The following is a 16,488-nucleotide window of genomic DNA, read 5'->3' as shown; positions in this document are numbered from 1 at the left end:
TCTAACATTTACTTATCAGTTGATGTTTCCCCCTTTTTATTTTGATTAATTTAAACAGAGAGAAGTGAAAGAATAAGGTGAAATCCTGTATACTCTTCACCTAAATTTCTCAATTATTAACATTTTGCTACAGTTGTCTTTGTCACATTTGTGAAAACAGGTTGACATAGCTATCAAGACGTTTTACTCCTTTTTCTTACATAATCATTAATCTTCCTAAGAATATTATCAATAATTCATGTACTGGGTAACCCATATTCAAATTTTTTGTTTTCCTTTAAATATGTGTTTAGTTTTTTAAAAATTTAATCCTTGCCCTGGCCAGTTTGGCTCAGCGGTTAGAGTGTGGGCCTGCGGTCCACAGAGACCTGGGTTCAGTTCCTGCTAAGGGCATGTACCTTGGCTGCAGTTTGTCCCAGCCCTGGTTGGGTCGTGCAGGTGGCGACCACTCGATGTGTCCCTTTCTCGTCGATGTTTCTCTCTCTCTCTCCTCCTCTCCCCCACCCTCTCTATCTGAATAAAAAATGGAAAAATGTCCCTTGGGTGAGGATAAAAAAAAAAAAAAATTAATCCTGGATCCATTTGAGGTTCATGGTTGCATTGGTTATAATGTCCCTTGAATCTCTCATTTTTTATTTGTTTCCTTTTTTAAAAAATCATGTTTGTTTACCAAACTAGAATTCAAGTTATTTTTTGTTGGGGACTATATCTTACACTTATTTTTGTTACAACTATGTAGTATAGATAGATAAGGAATAATTAGATCATTTTCTCTAGTCTTTCTTTTAAATATATTTTTATTGATTTCAGAGAGAGGAAGGGGAGAGAGAGAAACAACGATGAGAGAGAAACATCAATCAAGAAGCATCAATCGGCTGCCTCCTGCATGCCCCCGCCTGGGGACCGAGTCTGAAACCTGGGCATGTGCCTCCATTGGAATCTAACCATGACCTCCTCGTGCATGGGACGACGCCCAATGCCCAATCAACCTAGCCACACTGGCTGAGTGTTGCTGGTAGTTTAATAAGAATTGCATTCAATCTGTCGATTGCTTTGGGGAGTAAGGACATTTTATGATGTTAATTCTTCCAATCCATGAATCTGGTATATGCTTCCAGTTGTTTGTATCTTCCTCTATTTTTTTTTTTTTTCTTCAGATAGAGCGGGAGGCAGAGTGGGAGGGATAGAGAGAAGAAGCATCGATGTGAGAGAGACACATCGAGAGTGGTTGCCACCCACATGACCCCAACCAGGGCCGAGGACTAACTGCAACCGAGGTACATGCCCTTAGCGGGAACTGAACCCAGGACTCTCTGGTCCGCAGGCCAGTGCTCTAACTGCTGAGCCAAACCAGCCAGGACTCTTACTCTATTTCTTTTTCCAGTCCTTTAGTCTTTTACCTCCTTGATTAAGTTTATTTCAAGTATCTTATTTTTTTGTTGCAATGGTAAATGGGATTTTTAATTTAATTTTATTTTCTGCAGGTTCATTATTGGTGTATAAAAATGTCATTGATTTCTGGATGTTGATTTTTGTATCCTACTACTTTGCCAAATTCATTTATTAATTCTACTATTTTTTGGTAGAGTCTAGGTTTTTCTATGTATAATATCATGTCATCTGCACATAATGACCGTTTCAATTCCTCTTTTCCAATTTGGATGCCTTTGATTTTTTCTTGTCTGATTGCTGTGACTAGGTCTTTCAGTAGTGTGTTGAATAAGACTGGTGAAAGCAGATATCCCTATCTTGTTTCTGTTCTTAAGGGAAATGCTTTTAGATTTTTCCTATTGAGTATGATGTTGGCTGTAGGTTTGTCATATATGGCCTTTACTTGAGGTATAATCTCATTCCAGCTTTGCTGAGAATTTTTGTCAAAAATGGGCACTGGATTTTGTCTAATGCTTTTTTTTCTGCATCTGTTGATAGGCTCATGTGATTTTATCCTTCATTTTGGTTTGTATCATGTTTATTGATTTGCGAATATTGTACTAGCTTTGTATCTTGGGGATAAATCCAACTTGGTCATAGTGTATGATCTTTTTAATGTATTGCTGCATTCGATTTGCTAATATTTTGTTGAGAATTTTAACATCTATGTTCATTAGGGTTATTGTCCTGTAATTTTCTTTGTAGTGTCTTAATCTGGTTTTAGTCACTTTTTTTTTTAAATCCTCACCCGAGGACGTTTTTCCATTTATCCTCAGACAGAGTAGAAGGGAGAGAGAGAAACATGGATGTAAGAGAGACACATTGATATATTGCCTCCTGCATGACCCTGATGAGAGCTGGGGACCAAACTGCAACCGAAGTACATGCTCGTGATTGGAATCGAACCTGGACTCTTTGGTCTGTGGGCCGATTCTCAAACCACTGAGCCAAACTGGCCAGGGATTAGTCATACTTTTTATGTGTATCATGAAATTGTTCCTAGGGAAGTACTAATGGGAATAAAATACTGAATTTTTAAAAAAGTTAAAAAATCTTGCATACATTAGTTTAATAGAAAAGAAATATTTAAAACTATGTGGTTGGTGAGTGGTAAATTCTAGCTATAGCTCATCTGTCAGATGACAAGCAGCAGTGACCTGCATTTGATGAGTACTTTATTTTTTTATTTTTATTTTTTTAATCCTCACTGAGGATATTTTTCCATTTTATCTTCAGATATAGTGAGAGGGAGAGAGAGAGAGAGAGAAAAACATCAACATGAGAGGGACACTTTCACTGGTTGCCTCCTGCATGACCCTGACCAGGGTTGTGGACGAACTGAAACTGAAGTATGTGCCCTTGAACAGAATCGAACCCGTGACTCTCTGGTCCGCGGGCCGACACTAACTGCTGAGCCAAACCGTCCAGGGCGTGATGAATACTTTAGACTTTAGTCCTTGATTCTTTGAGGATATAATCAGAAAATAGTAATACTAACTTAATATTTTAGGCATCTTATCATAGAGTATACTATGTACTTTTAAAAATTATGGTGAAATGTTCCATCTATAATTAAAATTATCTTTTGTCTTCATTGTGCTTAGCTGTTTGCCATATGTTTTTGTTTTGTTTTTTAATTCTTAGGCCTGCAAAAATTCAATCTGTCTTGATTTATCTACTAATTGTTTGCATGGAAGATTAACAGGAAACAAAGTAGTGAACTGGGACATTAAGGTAAGTTAATGATAAATGGCAGGCAACATATTATGTATGTTTACTGATCCTTTAGAAAGGTTTATCTTTTAAACACCACCAGATTTATTTAAATAGTATGTCACCGTTAAAATGTTTGTAGGCAAGATATACAGTTTGAAGGTGAACAGATAAGTAGTTGAATGACTGATTTGCTTGAAATTTAGTTTTTAAACTGTGCCATCAGCTTAACAATTTTCATGAGAAAAATATACTGTCTCAGTTAATTGCTCCACTGTTAAGATATTTAATTCCTAAAACTATGTGGCAGATTTCAACCCCTTTTAGCCACTATAACACCAATGGAATATGCTTATTCTTTTAATGGAGCAAATCATGAGGATAATTTCATGTTATTTATGTGGTATAAATCTTTTTTCTCTTTTATTTAAGAACACTTCTTATATGTTAGCATAGTAAGATGTCTGATGTGTTTACCAATTTATAAATTAACTTTTGCTATCACTTGTAAGATTGATTTTATAAGGCTTGTAAATATGAAGAGGTTGTCTACAAACTTAAGCTTGGTTTACCTGGCAGTTTAGAACATTTTAGCAGTTAATAATAGATAACGTTATGTAGACTCACTATATGTCAGGCACCAAGCACTTTAAAAAAATTTTTTTTTTCTTTATTGATTTTAGAGAGAGAGGAAGGGAGAGGGAAAGAGAGATAGAAACATCAATGAGAGAGAACATAGATTGGCTACGTCCTTTATGCTCCCCATTGGGTATCAAGCCCACAACCTAAGCATGTGCCCTGACCAGGAATCGAACTGGTGACCTCTTGGTGGATGGGCTGACGCTCAATCACTGGACCACACTGGCCGGGCATGTACCAAGCACTTTTAATATATTAGCTTTCTTTTTTTTTAATCCTCACCCAAGGACATTTTTCCATTTTTTGTTCAGAGTGGGAGGGAGAGAGAGGAAGAGAGAGAGAGAGGAACATCGACGTGAAAGGGATACATCGAGTGGCTGCCACCCGCACGACCAACCAGAGCCGGGGACAAACTGCAACCAAGGTATGCGCCCTCAGCGGGAACCGAACCCGGGTCTCTCTGGACCGCTGGCCGATGCTCTAACTGCTGAGCCAAACCGGCCAGGGCTATATTAGCTTTCTTAATCCTTGTAACAACTTTACAAAGTGGGAATTAATATCATCCTCTTTTTAGAGATGAAGAAATTAAGACAGAGAAATTAGTAACTTGTCAAAGGATATTGAATATATTTTGTTAAGCTATCCAAAATATTCACTTTGAACTTTGGTTGAAGCCACCCACTTCACCTTTTTTGTTAACTAAAAGTAGAAGAGTTAATCATATTTCTCTTGCCAAATATATATGTGTATATATATTTATCTTGCCAAATATATATATATACATATATATATATTTGTGATTTGTTCTCCTATTCATTATGCCTAATTGCCTTGTGACAGTTTCCTCTTAATCATTGGTGTTACATTATAAAGTCAAGTTATGGGATCATGTTTAGATTGCCTATTGTGGAATTCCTGAACTTTGGGAAAAAAAGGTGCAGTAAAAATGGTCTGGCTTAGTCTCTGTTGAATATTGACTATGGTGACTCCCTAGGCTGCTCTTTAAAGCATATGCCCATACAAGGGGTTTCTTTAGCTTAGACTATACCATATATTGCCTAAAGATTTCATAAACTGTAACCTCATACATGCTGTGTAGATATTAAATGACAAAATTGCCCTTGTTTTAAAGATTAATAATTATAATTTTCTTTTTCAGGACATCATAAACTGCATAGGTGGATTAAATGTATTCTTTCCTCTATTGGAACAAATTAGCCACTTCAGTGAAGAACAGATTCCAGAAGGAATGAACGAAACAACAGTTTCTGAATGGAAAACACCTGTAGAAGGAGATTGGGTGGTATCCACCTCCACAAAGACATCAGGTATTAAGATAAAATTAATACAAAAGAGGCATTAAAAAATTTAGAGAATGAATTGAAAAAGAGATTAAAATGTCTTGCTACCATTAGGAAGAAACTGAACTATTTGTAGCTGAAGCAGCCCATCCCTAATTTTACTGATGTAGTTCAGAAAGTTCATAATACTTTTGTCAAAAAACTTAAGGGGTTGATTTTACTCTTATCTTTAGTTTGTACTCTTAGTGGAAATATGACAACATTGTTAAATTTATGGTAGAGAAAATATTTACATGTGCATGTAAGTATACAATATGCAGTTGCTACTTTCTCTGATATTTGTGTTCTATAAGTGACCTTTGGAGGCAAATGTCTTAACCAGATTCTTCATGTGTTACAATATTCATTATGATACAGAAAATATGATATGTAAATGATTAGAATAATTATGATAATTAATGACATGTTCACAATTCCACAGAGTCAAGACTAGAGAGAAGTTTAGTTGCAACATTTATCTTGATTGTGAAACACTTTATTCAAAGACATCCTATTAACCAGGACAATCTTATTCACTCCCATGGAGTTGCCACTCTTGGTGCCTTACTTCAGAAGGTGAGCTAGTCTAACATTATGTAGATGTGGCTGATGATTGTAATGTAGTTAATTTTGGAGGTTTTTCTTCTTAATAAGTAAATATATATTTTAATTACACTAATAGCTTGTTATATTAGGGATATAATTTATTTCACAAGTAGATTTTAAGAACTACTGAATCACCTTATACAAAAATTACTTATCTCCAAACAACAACAAAAAATTACTTATCTTACATAAAAGGACCTTGTTTGTTAACTTTGTTATTTGGGATATTTGATCAATGCTAGAAAATATGTTCTAGCATTACTTCAGAAAAATTAATATTTTAAGTTGTTTACATTTTTCTAATCAAGATTTTTATTTAATAGATGTTCTGAAATTATATCTGAGTAACAGTTATTTAAACAGAACTTTACAGACCCCTTTTCTGTTTGGATTTCAGATGCCAAGCACCTTGATGGATGTTAATGTATTGATGGCAATTCAATTACTAATTGAACAGGTATCATTAGAGAAAAATACGCAGCTCCTGCAACAAATGTATCAATATTTACTTTTTGACTTTCGTATTTGGAACCGTGGAGATTTTCCCTTTCGAATCGGTGAGAACAGACTGTTAGATAAAATTTTATAATTGTTTTAGAAATTTATAACTGCATATGTGACTTTACATTAGGTATATCATTTAAGAGTGAACTTTCTGTTTTAGGTCATATACAGTATCTTTCCACCATCATCAAAGACAGCAGGAGAGTTTTCCGAAAGAAGTATGGTGTGCAGTTTCTCCTAGATACACTTAGGATTTATTATGGGTATGATGTCCTTACACCTACTCAGTTTGATATTTTCTGCCTGCTTCTTGATTGGGATGTATAGATTGTTTATTTTCCACCAATTCTAATATATTTTTAACTTCAGAGAAGCAGGATAGTGTGGGTTCAAAATGATGGACAATGGGTCATATACTGTACTTTGGTTTTGAGTTTTGTGTTTCATTAATTGACTAACCGTAGGCAACTTACTCAACTTTTCTGCTTAAGTTTTCTGTTCTGTAACAAGGATATAATAAAACTGAGACATCCTATTGTTGTGTTGAGGATTAAATTAAATGGGTTAATAATATATAAAGCACTGACAACTGTGTCTGCCACATAGTGAGTGTTACATAAGATATTCATTTATATATTTGTCATTGAAACTCCTAACTTCAAAAGGTTCCCTATTTAGAAAAAGAAGCCAAAGATAGTATGAATTCTTTTTTCTTAAATTAAATGTATTGGGGTAGCATTGGTTAATAATATTATATTATGAATTCTAATAGTTACATGGAAATATATTTTTTAAATTATGGATTAAAAATATAAAAATACACACATAAAAATTTTTAAATTTCAATTCTTGCACTTTTACTTTCTCTTTCAGGAGTGATTATAAATATAGTGAGCTGTCTCTAGATGATATTCGAACAATAAGGACTTCTTTATATGGACTAATTAAATATTTTCTGTGCAAAGGTGGAACTCATGAAGAGATACAAAGTATTATGGGTTACATAGCTGCTATTAATGAAGAAGAACAGGTATTATGCCCAAGATAATCTAATTTTTCTTTTTAACATTTAAGTTGCTATATCATCTTTTAAACTTATACAAGTATAATAAACATATTTTAAGAGTAAAATGTTTATAGTGTCACATACAATATTCTGCAGTTAAAGAAGTAAAATTTATCTCCTAACTGAAAGTTTAATAAACTAGATGGAAGTGTAATAACATATTTTAATGTACCTGAAAGTAGAATGTGGAAATACCTATTTTGTCTGACAATTCTGAGCCTATTTATTAGGTCACATAATGTATATTTACCTATCATCAGAGTTACTGGGCAGATTTCTAACATGAATTTTAACATAACATAGGTTCATAAAAATTTTACATAAAGTAAATTGTAAATGTATTTCTATTTTTAAATACTTTTATATACATTATTTATAGCTCAGAACTACTTTTTTTATTTTTTATTTTTACTAACTTTATTTTTTTTGCTCCCTTTTTAAAAAATTAATTTATTTTTGTTACAGATGTTTCTTCTTTTTCCCCCACTGATTCCCGCCTCCCTCTCCCTCCTCGCCCTGTCCCCAGCTTTGTTGTCCATGCCCATTGTTCATGCACACATGCATATAAAGTTCTGTGGTTTATCTCTCTCCCCCAGAACTACTTTTTAACACAGTGGTTCTCACTGTATATAGTTCCTGACCATCTTTACCTGGGAACTTTTTAGAAATGAAAATATACTGCTGAATCAATCTCTCCAGGTGGTTATGGTGCATGGTAGAATTTGAGAACAACTGGTATAAAGTATACAGACCAGAAATTACCCTTCCCATTTGTACATTGGAAATATATATTCAGAGAGATTAGGTGACTTAAAAAGTCACACAGCTGATAAACCTGGAACTAGAAAAACCGAGTGTATTTATTGCTGTTTCTGTGCTCTTTCTGTATATCACTTTCAACACTAAATTTGAGCAGCTTTAATTTATGTTAACATAAATATTTTTCCCTGTATCATGAAATATTCATTGTTTACTTGATGGTTACATGATTTTATAATTGGTATTATATAGATAAGTTAATTTTGGCAGTTTCCCTATATGGTTGGACTACTTCAAAAGTTTCTCATTATTTAGAATAATGAGTAGCCATCTTATTTTATGATAGCTCTATTGTCACCTGCTGTGATTAATTGCTAATGATATTTTCTTGGTCAATTCAAAGAATTATTGAAAACTTAACTATATTATAGAACAATATCAGCCACTGTAAGTTTATTATGATGAATCAATTATCATTTTTAGTTTTAGCCTAATGGAGGCAGGGGTGAATAAGAAAGGTTTATAAATGATTATAAAACAATAAGAAAGAGTATGATAATATCTGTAAGAGAGCTACAAAGACCTATGAGGTTTTCATAGGAGAATATTGCATGTTGAAGAGACCGGGAAAGGCTTTATGGAAGAGATTGCTTTTCTTTTTTTTTCTTCTTTTTTTTGGTACGTGCTCCTAGCAGAAACCAAACCCAGGACTCTGGTCTGCAGGCCAACGCTCCAACTACTGAGCCAAACTGGCCAGGGCGAGATTACTTTTCATATGAACAAAGCAGGATAGATGTGGTTCAGCAGGTAAATATGGTAGTGAGAAGATACACAAAAGGAAATGGAATAAACCAAAAGCATAATGAATTAAAAGGCAGGATTCAGAAGACATTAGATAGTTCTGTTAAGCTAGAATGTTAGGGTATGTAGTTAGTTAAATAATTGTTTATGGTTTATGATTTTATTTGGCTTCCATATCTGAGTGTAGTTATTTGTTTTGTGTTATTTTTAAAAGCTCTTTGGAATTTTGGATATACTCTTTAGTCTTCTGCGTACCAGCCCAACTAGAGGTCAGCTTTTCTTACTGCTGTTTGAACCAGGAAATGCTGACATACTTTATGCCTTGCTCTTAAATCAGAAGTACTCTGACGGACTAAAAGAAATAATTTTTAAGGTACACTTTTAAAATGTCTTTATATTTTGGGGGCAGTTATGGTATATGAATTTACTTGGAATATATACATTCTATGAATGAACATTCTGTTTTCATATCTACTTCTATCTATGAATTGTCACATTTCTTTTGATATATACTTTTTATGTTTTTGTTTGCATATTAAAACAACTGTATTGTATTCTTTTTTCTTAATTAATTCATTTTTGTTACAGATGTTTCTTCTTTTTCCCCCTTTGACACCCTTTTCCTGATCCCGCCCCCTCCACCCACAGTATTGTTGTCGATGTCCATTGCTTATGCATATATGCATATAAGTTCTTTGGTATATATCCCCAACCCGAGGTTTGTCAGTCTGATCTGTACTTCTGCATCTCTGGGTCTATTTTGTCATCAGCTTATTTTGTTCATTATAGTATTCCATAAATAAGTGAGATCATGTGATATTTGTCTTTCTCTGATTGGCTTATTTGCTTAGTACAATACTCTCCAGGTCCCTTCATGTTGTCTCAAAGGATAAAATGTCTTTCTTTCTTACAGCTGTGTAGTATTCCTTGGTGTATATGTACCACAGCTTTTTTATCTACTCATCTATTGATGGACACTTGGGCTGTTTCCAGAACTTCGCAATTGTAAATAGTGCTGGTATGAACATAGGGATACATATATTCTTTCTGATTGGTGTTTCAGGCTTCTTAGGATATATTCCTAGATGTAGGATCACTGCGTCAAATGGCAGTTCTTAATTTTTTGAGAAAACACCGTATGGTTTTCCATAGTGGCTGCACCAGTCTGCATTCCCACTAGAGTCCCCTTTTCTCTTCACCCTTGTCAGCACTTGTTGTTTGAGGATTTGTTGATGGCAGCCATTCTGGCAGGTGTGAGGTAATACCTCATAGTTGTTTTAATTTGCATCTCTCTGATGATTAGTGATTTTGAGCATTTTTTTATATATCTCTTGGCCATTTGTATGTTCTATTTGGAGAGGTGTCTACTTAGGTCATCTGCCCCATGTTTTAATTGGGTTCTTTGTCTTCCTTTTGTTGAATACTCTATATATTTTGGAAATTAACCCCTTATCTGATGTATTGTTGGCAGTTATGCTCTCCCATATAATGGGTTCCCTTTCCATTTTGATGCTTGTTTCTTTTGCTGTGTAGAAGCTTTTAAGTTTGATGTAGTCCCATTTATTAATTTTTTCCTTTGTTTCTCTTGCCTTAGGTGTTGTATCAGTGAAAATTCTGTTGCATGTGATGTCTGAAATTTTGCTGCCTACATTTTCTTCTAGGATTTTTATGGATTCACAAGTCACATTTAAGTCTTTTATTCATTTTGCGTTTATTCTTGTGTATAGTGTACGTTTGTGGTCTAGTTTTATTTTTTTGCATGCAGCTATCCAGTTTTCCCAATACCATTTATTAAATAGGCTGTCTATACTCCATTGAATGCTCTTTCCATCTTTGTCAAGTATTAATTGAGCATATTGTCTTGGGTCCATTTCTGGGTTCTCTGCTCTGTTCCATTGATCTATATGCCTGTTCTTCTTCCAGCACCAGGCTGCTTTGATTACAGTGGCTTTGTAGTATAACCTGATATCTGGTATTGTGATCCCTCCTACATTGTTATTCTTTTTCAAGATTGCTGTGGCTCTTCAGGGTGTATTTTGGTTCCATATAAAGTTTTGAAATATTTGTTCTAGTTCTGTGAACTATGTCATTGGTATTTTAATGGGGATTGCATTGAATCTGTAGATTACTTTGGGTAGTATGGACATTTTAATGATGTTAATTCTTCTAATCCATGAACAAGGTATATGCTTTCACTTTTTTTATATCTTCCTCTATTTTTTTTTCAATGTAGTTTTCTGTGAACAGGCCCTTTATTTCTTTGGTTAAGTTTACTCCTACGTAACTTCATTTTTTTGCTGTGATGGTAAATGGTATTGTTGTTTTAGTTTCTCTTTCTCTGAGTCCATTATTGGTCTATAAGAATGCTGTCAATTTCTTCATGTTAATTATGTATTCTGCTACTTTGCCAAATTCATTTATTAGGTCTAGTAGATTTTTGATGGGCTCTTTAGGGTCTTCTATGTACAATATCATGTCATTTGCAAATAATGACAATTTCACTTCCTCCTTTTCTATAGAATCCCTTTTATTTTTTCTTCTTGTCTAATTACTATGGCTAACACTTTCAGTACTGTGTTAAATAAGAGTGGCAAAAGTGGGCATCCCTGTCTTGTTCCTGTTCTTAAGGGAAATGCTTTTAGTTTTTGCCCATCAAGTATGATGTTGGCTGTAGGTTTTTCATATATGGCCTTTAGTATGTGGAGATACGATCCCTTTAGTTCCACATTGCTGAGTGTTTTTATCAGAAATGGATGTTGTATTTTGTCGAATGCCTTTTCAGCATCTATTGATATGATCCTGTGATTGCTTTTTTTTTAAATTTATTTTTGTTACAGATGTTTCTCCTTTTTTCCCCATTGACACCCTCATCCCCATCTCCCCAACCCCATCCCCAGCTTCGTTGTCTGTGTCCGTCGGTTATGTGTACATGCATGTAAGTTCTGTGGTTTATCTCTCCCTTCACCCCCCCGTCTTCTGAGGGTTGTCAGTCTGTACCCTCCTTCCATGTCTCTGGATCTACCCTGTTCCTCAGACTGTTATGTTCATTATATTCCAGAAATAACTGAGATCATGTGATACTTGTCTTTCTCTGCTTGGCTTGTTTTGCTTAAGATAATACTGTCCAGGACCCTCCATGTTATCTCAAAGGATAACAGACCTTTCTTTTTTTTTATCCTTACCCGAGGACATTTTTTTTTTTTCTTTTTTTTTGGTTCAGATAGAGAGGGAGGGAGAGAGGTTGAGAGAGAGAGAGAGAAACATCGATGTGAATGGGACACATCTAGTGGTTACCACCCACACGATCCAACCAGGGCCGGGGACATACTACAACCGAGGTACATGCCCTTAGAGGGAACCAAACCCGGGTCTCTCGGGGCCGCAGGCTGACGCTTTAACCACTGAGCCAAATTGACCAGGGCGCGATCTTTCTTTCTTACAGCTGCACTGTATTCCATTGTGTATATGTACCTCAGCTTTTTTATCCATTCATCTACTGATGGACACTTGGGCTGTTTTCAGATCTTAGCTATTGGAAATAGTGCTGCTGTGAACATGGGGGTACATATATTTTTTCTGATTGGTGTTTTAGGTTTCTTAGGATATATTCCTAGAAGTGGGATCACTGGGTCAAATGGCAATTCAGTTCTTAATTTTTTGAGGTAACCCCATAGTGTTTTCCATAGTGGCTGCACCAGTCTGCATTCCTATCAGCAGTGTACTAGAGTCCCCTTTTCTCCACATGCTCGCCAACACTTGTTGTTTGCTTATTTGTTGATGGCAGCCATTCTGACAGGTGTGAGAATTTGCATTGTTTTAATGCAATTGTTTTAATTTGCATCTCTGTAATGATTAGTGATGTTGAGCATTTCTTCATATGTCTCTTAGCCATTTGAATGTCCTGTTTGGAGAGGTGTCTATTTAGTTCCTCTGCCCATTTTTCAATAGGATTCTTTGTCTTCCTTTTGTTGAGTTGTATGAACACTCTATATATTTTGGAAATTAAGCCCTTATCTGATGTATCCTTAGTAATTATGCTCTCCCATACAGTGGGTTCCCTTTCCATTTTGATGGTTGTTTTTTTTACTGTGCAGAAGCCTTTTAGTTTGATGTAGTCCCATGTGCGCATTTTTTCCTTCGTTTCTCTTGCCTTAGGTGACATATCACTGAAAATTCTGCTGCGTATGATGTCTGAAATTTTGTTGCCTACAATTTCTTCTAGGATTTTTATGGATTCAAGAGTCACATTTAAGTCTTTTATCCATTTTGAGTTTATTCTTGTGTATGGTGTAAGTTGATGGTCTAGTTTCATTTTTTTGCATGTAGCTGTTCAATTTTCCCAACACCATTTATTAAAGAGGCTGTCTTTACTCTATTGTATGCTTTTGCCATCTTTGTCAAATATTAATTGAGCATAATGTCTTGGTTCAATTTCTGAGTTCTCTGTTTTGTTCCACTGGTCTATATGCCTATTGTTGTGCTAGTACCAGGCTGTTTTGATTGCAGTAGCTTTGTAGTATAACCTGATATCCATTATTGTGATCTCACCTACTTTATCCTTCATTTTCAAGATTGCTGTGGCTATTCAGGGTCTTTTTTGGTTTAATATGGACTTTTGGAGTATTTGTTCTAGTTCTGTGAAAAATTTCATTGGTATTTTGATGGGGATTGCATCGAATCTATAAATTGCTGTGGGTAATATGGACATTTTATTGATATTACTTTTTTCAATGCGTGAACAAGGTGTGTGATTCCACTTTTTTTATATCTTTCTCTATTTTTTTTTTTTTTTTCAGTGTCCTGTAGTTTTCTGTAAATAGGTCTTTTACTTCTTTGGTTAAGTTTATTCCTAGGTATCTTAATTTTTTTTCAACGGGATTGTTTTCTTAGTTTCTCTTTCTGTGAGTTCATCATTGGTGTATAAGAATACCATCGACTTCTTGACATTAATTTTGTACCCTGCTACTTTTCCAGATTCATTTGAGTCTAGTAAATTTTTGATGGAGTCTTTAGAATTTTCTATATAATATCATGTCATCTGCGAATAATGACAGTTTTACTTCCTCCTTTTTAATTTGGATTTCTTTTATTTTTTCTTTATGTCTGATTGCTGTGGCTAAGACTTCCAGTACTATGTTAAATAAGAGTCGTGAAAATGGGCATTTCTGTCTTGTTCCTGTTTTTAAGGGAAATGCTTTTAGTTTTTTGCCCATTGAGTATGATATTGGTTGTAGGTCTTTCATGTATGGCCCTTATTATATCGAGATATGATCCCTCTATTCCCACGTTGTGGAGTGTTTTCATCAGACATGCATGCTGGATTTTGTCGAATGCTTTTTCAACATCTATTGATATGATTGTGTCGTTTTTATTCTTCATTTTATTTATCTGGTGTGTCACATTTATTGATTTGCGCATATTGTACTAGTCTTGCATTTCTGGGATGAATCCCACTTAGTCATGGGGACTAATATTTTTGACGTATTGCTGGATCCGATTTGCTAGTATTTTGTTAAGGATTTGACATCTATGTTCATCAGGGATATTGGCCTGTAGTTTTCTTTCTTTGTAGTGTCTTTTTCTGGTTTTGGAATTAGAATTATGCTGGCTTCATAAAACGAGTTTGGAAATCTTTCTTCTTCTTGAATTTTCTGAAATAGTTTGAAGAGAATGGATGTTAGTTCTTCTTTGAATGTTTGGTAAAACTCCCCCATGAAGCAATCTGGGCCTGGGCTTTTGTTTCCTGGGAGAGTCTTGATTACATCTTCATTTTCCTTAGTTGTTACTGGTGTTTTCAAGTTTTTTATCTCTTGTCCAGTTTTTGGAGACTATGTATTTCTAGAAATTTTTTTATCTTTTATTTTGTTTATGTGGGTGTATCACTTTATTGATTGCGAATATGGTACTATCCTTGCATCCCTGAGATGAATCCCACTTGGTGAATCCTTTTTTTAATTTATTGCTGGATTCGATTTGCTAATATATTGTTCAGGATTTTGGCATCTATGTTCATCAGGGATAATGGCTTGTAGTTTTTTTCTTTGTAGTGTCTTTATCTGGTTTTGGAATTAGAATTATGCTGGCGTTATAAAAATTAGCTTGAAGGTCTTTCTCTTTCTTGAATTTTTTGGAATAGTTTGAAGAGAATGGGTGTTAGTTCTTCTTTGAATGTTCAGTAAAACTCTTCTGTGAAGCTGTGTGGGCCTGGGCTTTTGTTTGCTTGGAGTTTCTTGATTATTGCTTCAGTTTTCTGAGTTGTTATTGGTCTGTTCAAGTTTTCTATCTCTTCCCCATTTAGTTTTGGGAGACTGTGTGATTATAGAAATTTGTACATTTCTTTTAGATTGTCCAATTTGTTGGCATATAATTGTTCATAGTGTTTTTTAACAATCATTTGTATTTCTGTGGTGTTACTTCTCTTTCGTGTCTGATTTTTTTATTTGGGTCCTCTCTCTTTGTTTCTTTGTGAGTCTGGGTATAAGGGTCTATCAGTCTTGTTTATGTTTTTAAAGAATCAGCTGTTTGTTTCACTGATCTTTTGAATTGTTTTTTTAGTCTCTGTTTCATTTATTTCTGCTCTGACTTTTACTATTTCTTCCCTTCTGCTTGCTCTGGTTTTTCTTTTTGTTTACTTTCTAGTTCTTTAAGTTGTAGGATTAGATAGTTAATTAGAAATTTTTCTTGTTTCTTGAGATATAAACTTCCCTCTCAGGACTGCTTTTGCTGTGGCTCACTACTCATTGGTTTGTGGACTCATGCTTCAACCACTTGGCCAAACTGGCTGGTGCCAGATCCTTGTTTTTCATTACCTTGATTACTTTATGCCATTCACTTATGGCCTATAGAGTTTCTGTTGAGAAGTCAGCCGATAGCCTTATAGGGTTCCTTTGTAGGTAACCTGTTGCTTATCTGTTGCTGCCTTTAAGATTCTCTCTTTGTCATTAATTTTTGACATTTTAATTATTTTGTGTCTTGGTGTGGGCCTCTTTAGGTTCTTCTTACTTGGAGCTCTCTGTGCTTCTTGTACTTGTATGCCTTTTTCCTTCATCAAGTTAGGGAAGTTTTCTGTCACTATTTCTTTAAATACATTCTCTAACCCTTGCTCATTTTTTTCTTCTTCTGGAACTCCTGTGATATGGATATTGTTATGTTTTATGTTGCCCCGCAGTTCTCTTAAGCTATTTTCCTGTTTTTTAATTTTATTTTCTGTTTTCAGTTCTCTGATTGGGTTATTTTTTTTCTACCCTGTCTTCCAATTTACTGATTTGATCCTCCGCTTCCTTTACTCTGCTGATTATTCCTTCCAGTGTGTTTTTTATTTCTGCTATGTCATTATTTCTTTTTGGTGGTTTTTCGTTTCCAGTTGGTTATATTTTATTCTTATAAACTAATTCAGTGGAAAATGTATTTTGTCATACTATCCTCAATATAAAATCTCTTATCTTATTTGGACTTATGGTGGATCTACATGGCAGACCATAACGAACCTTATGTAGCACTCATTGTTAGGCACTTGCAACAGCTTTATTAAGTGGATATTATTTTCATCCTACTTTGTAGGTGAAGAAACTGAGGCAGAAAAATTTGTACCTTATCAAAGTAGATAGAATATATTTCATTAAACTATCT

General features: G+C 34.7%; 1 protein-coding gene across 1 annotated transcript in view; it reads left to right on the top strand.

The window, feature by feature from the left end:
* The window catches only part of NBEAL1 (neurobeachin like 1), a 201,847-nt gene that overhangs the window by 84,322 nt on the left and 101,037 nt on the right, over positions 1–16,488 (top strand). The window contains exons 18-24 of the mRNA XM_036253508.1: positions 3,076–3,165; positions 4,943–5,111; positions 5,566–5,699; positions 6,127–6,286; positions 6,394–6,496; positions 7,107–7,263; positions 9,074–9,232. Coding sequence (XP_036109401.1) covers positions 3,076–3,165; positions 4,943–5,111; positions 5,566–5,699; positions 6,127–6,286; positions 6,394–6,496; positions 7,107–7,263; positions 9,074–9,232 — 972 coding nt within the window. The remainder of the gene's footprint in view (positions 1–3,075; positions 3,166–4,942; positions 5,112–5,565; positions 5,700–6,126; positions 6,287–6,393; positions 6,497–7,106; positions 7,264–9,073; positions 9,233–16,488) is intronic.

Source organism: Molossus molossus, unplaced genomic scaffold, assembly GCF_014108415.1.
Source record: "Molossus molossus isolate mMolMol1 unplaced genomic scaffold, mMolMol1.p scaffold_m16_p_11, whole genome shotgun sequence".
NCBI classification, from domain to species: Eukaryota; Metazoa; Chordata; class Mammalia; order Chiroptera; family Molossidae; genus Molossus; species Molossus molossus.
Note: the sequence above shows the minus strand (reverse complement) of the source record. Positions and strands in the feature narration are given on the sequence as shown.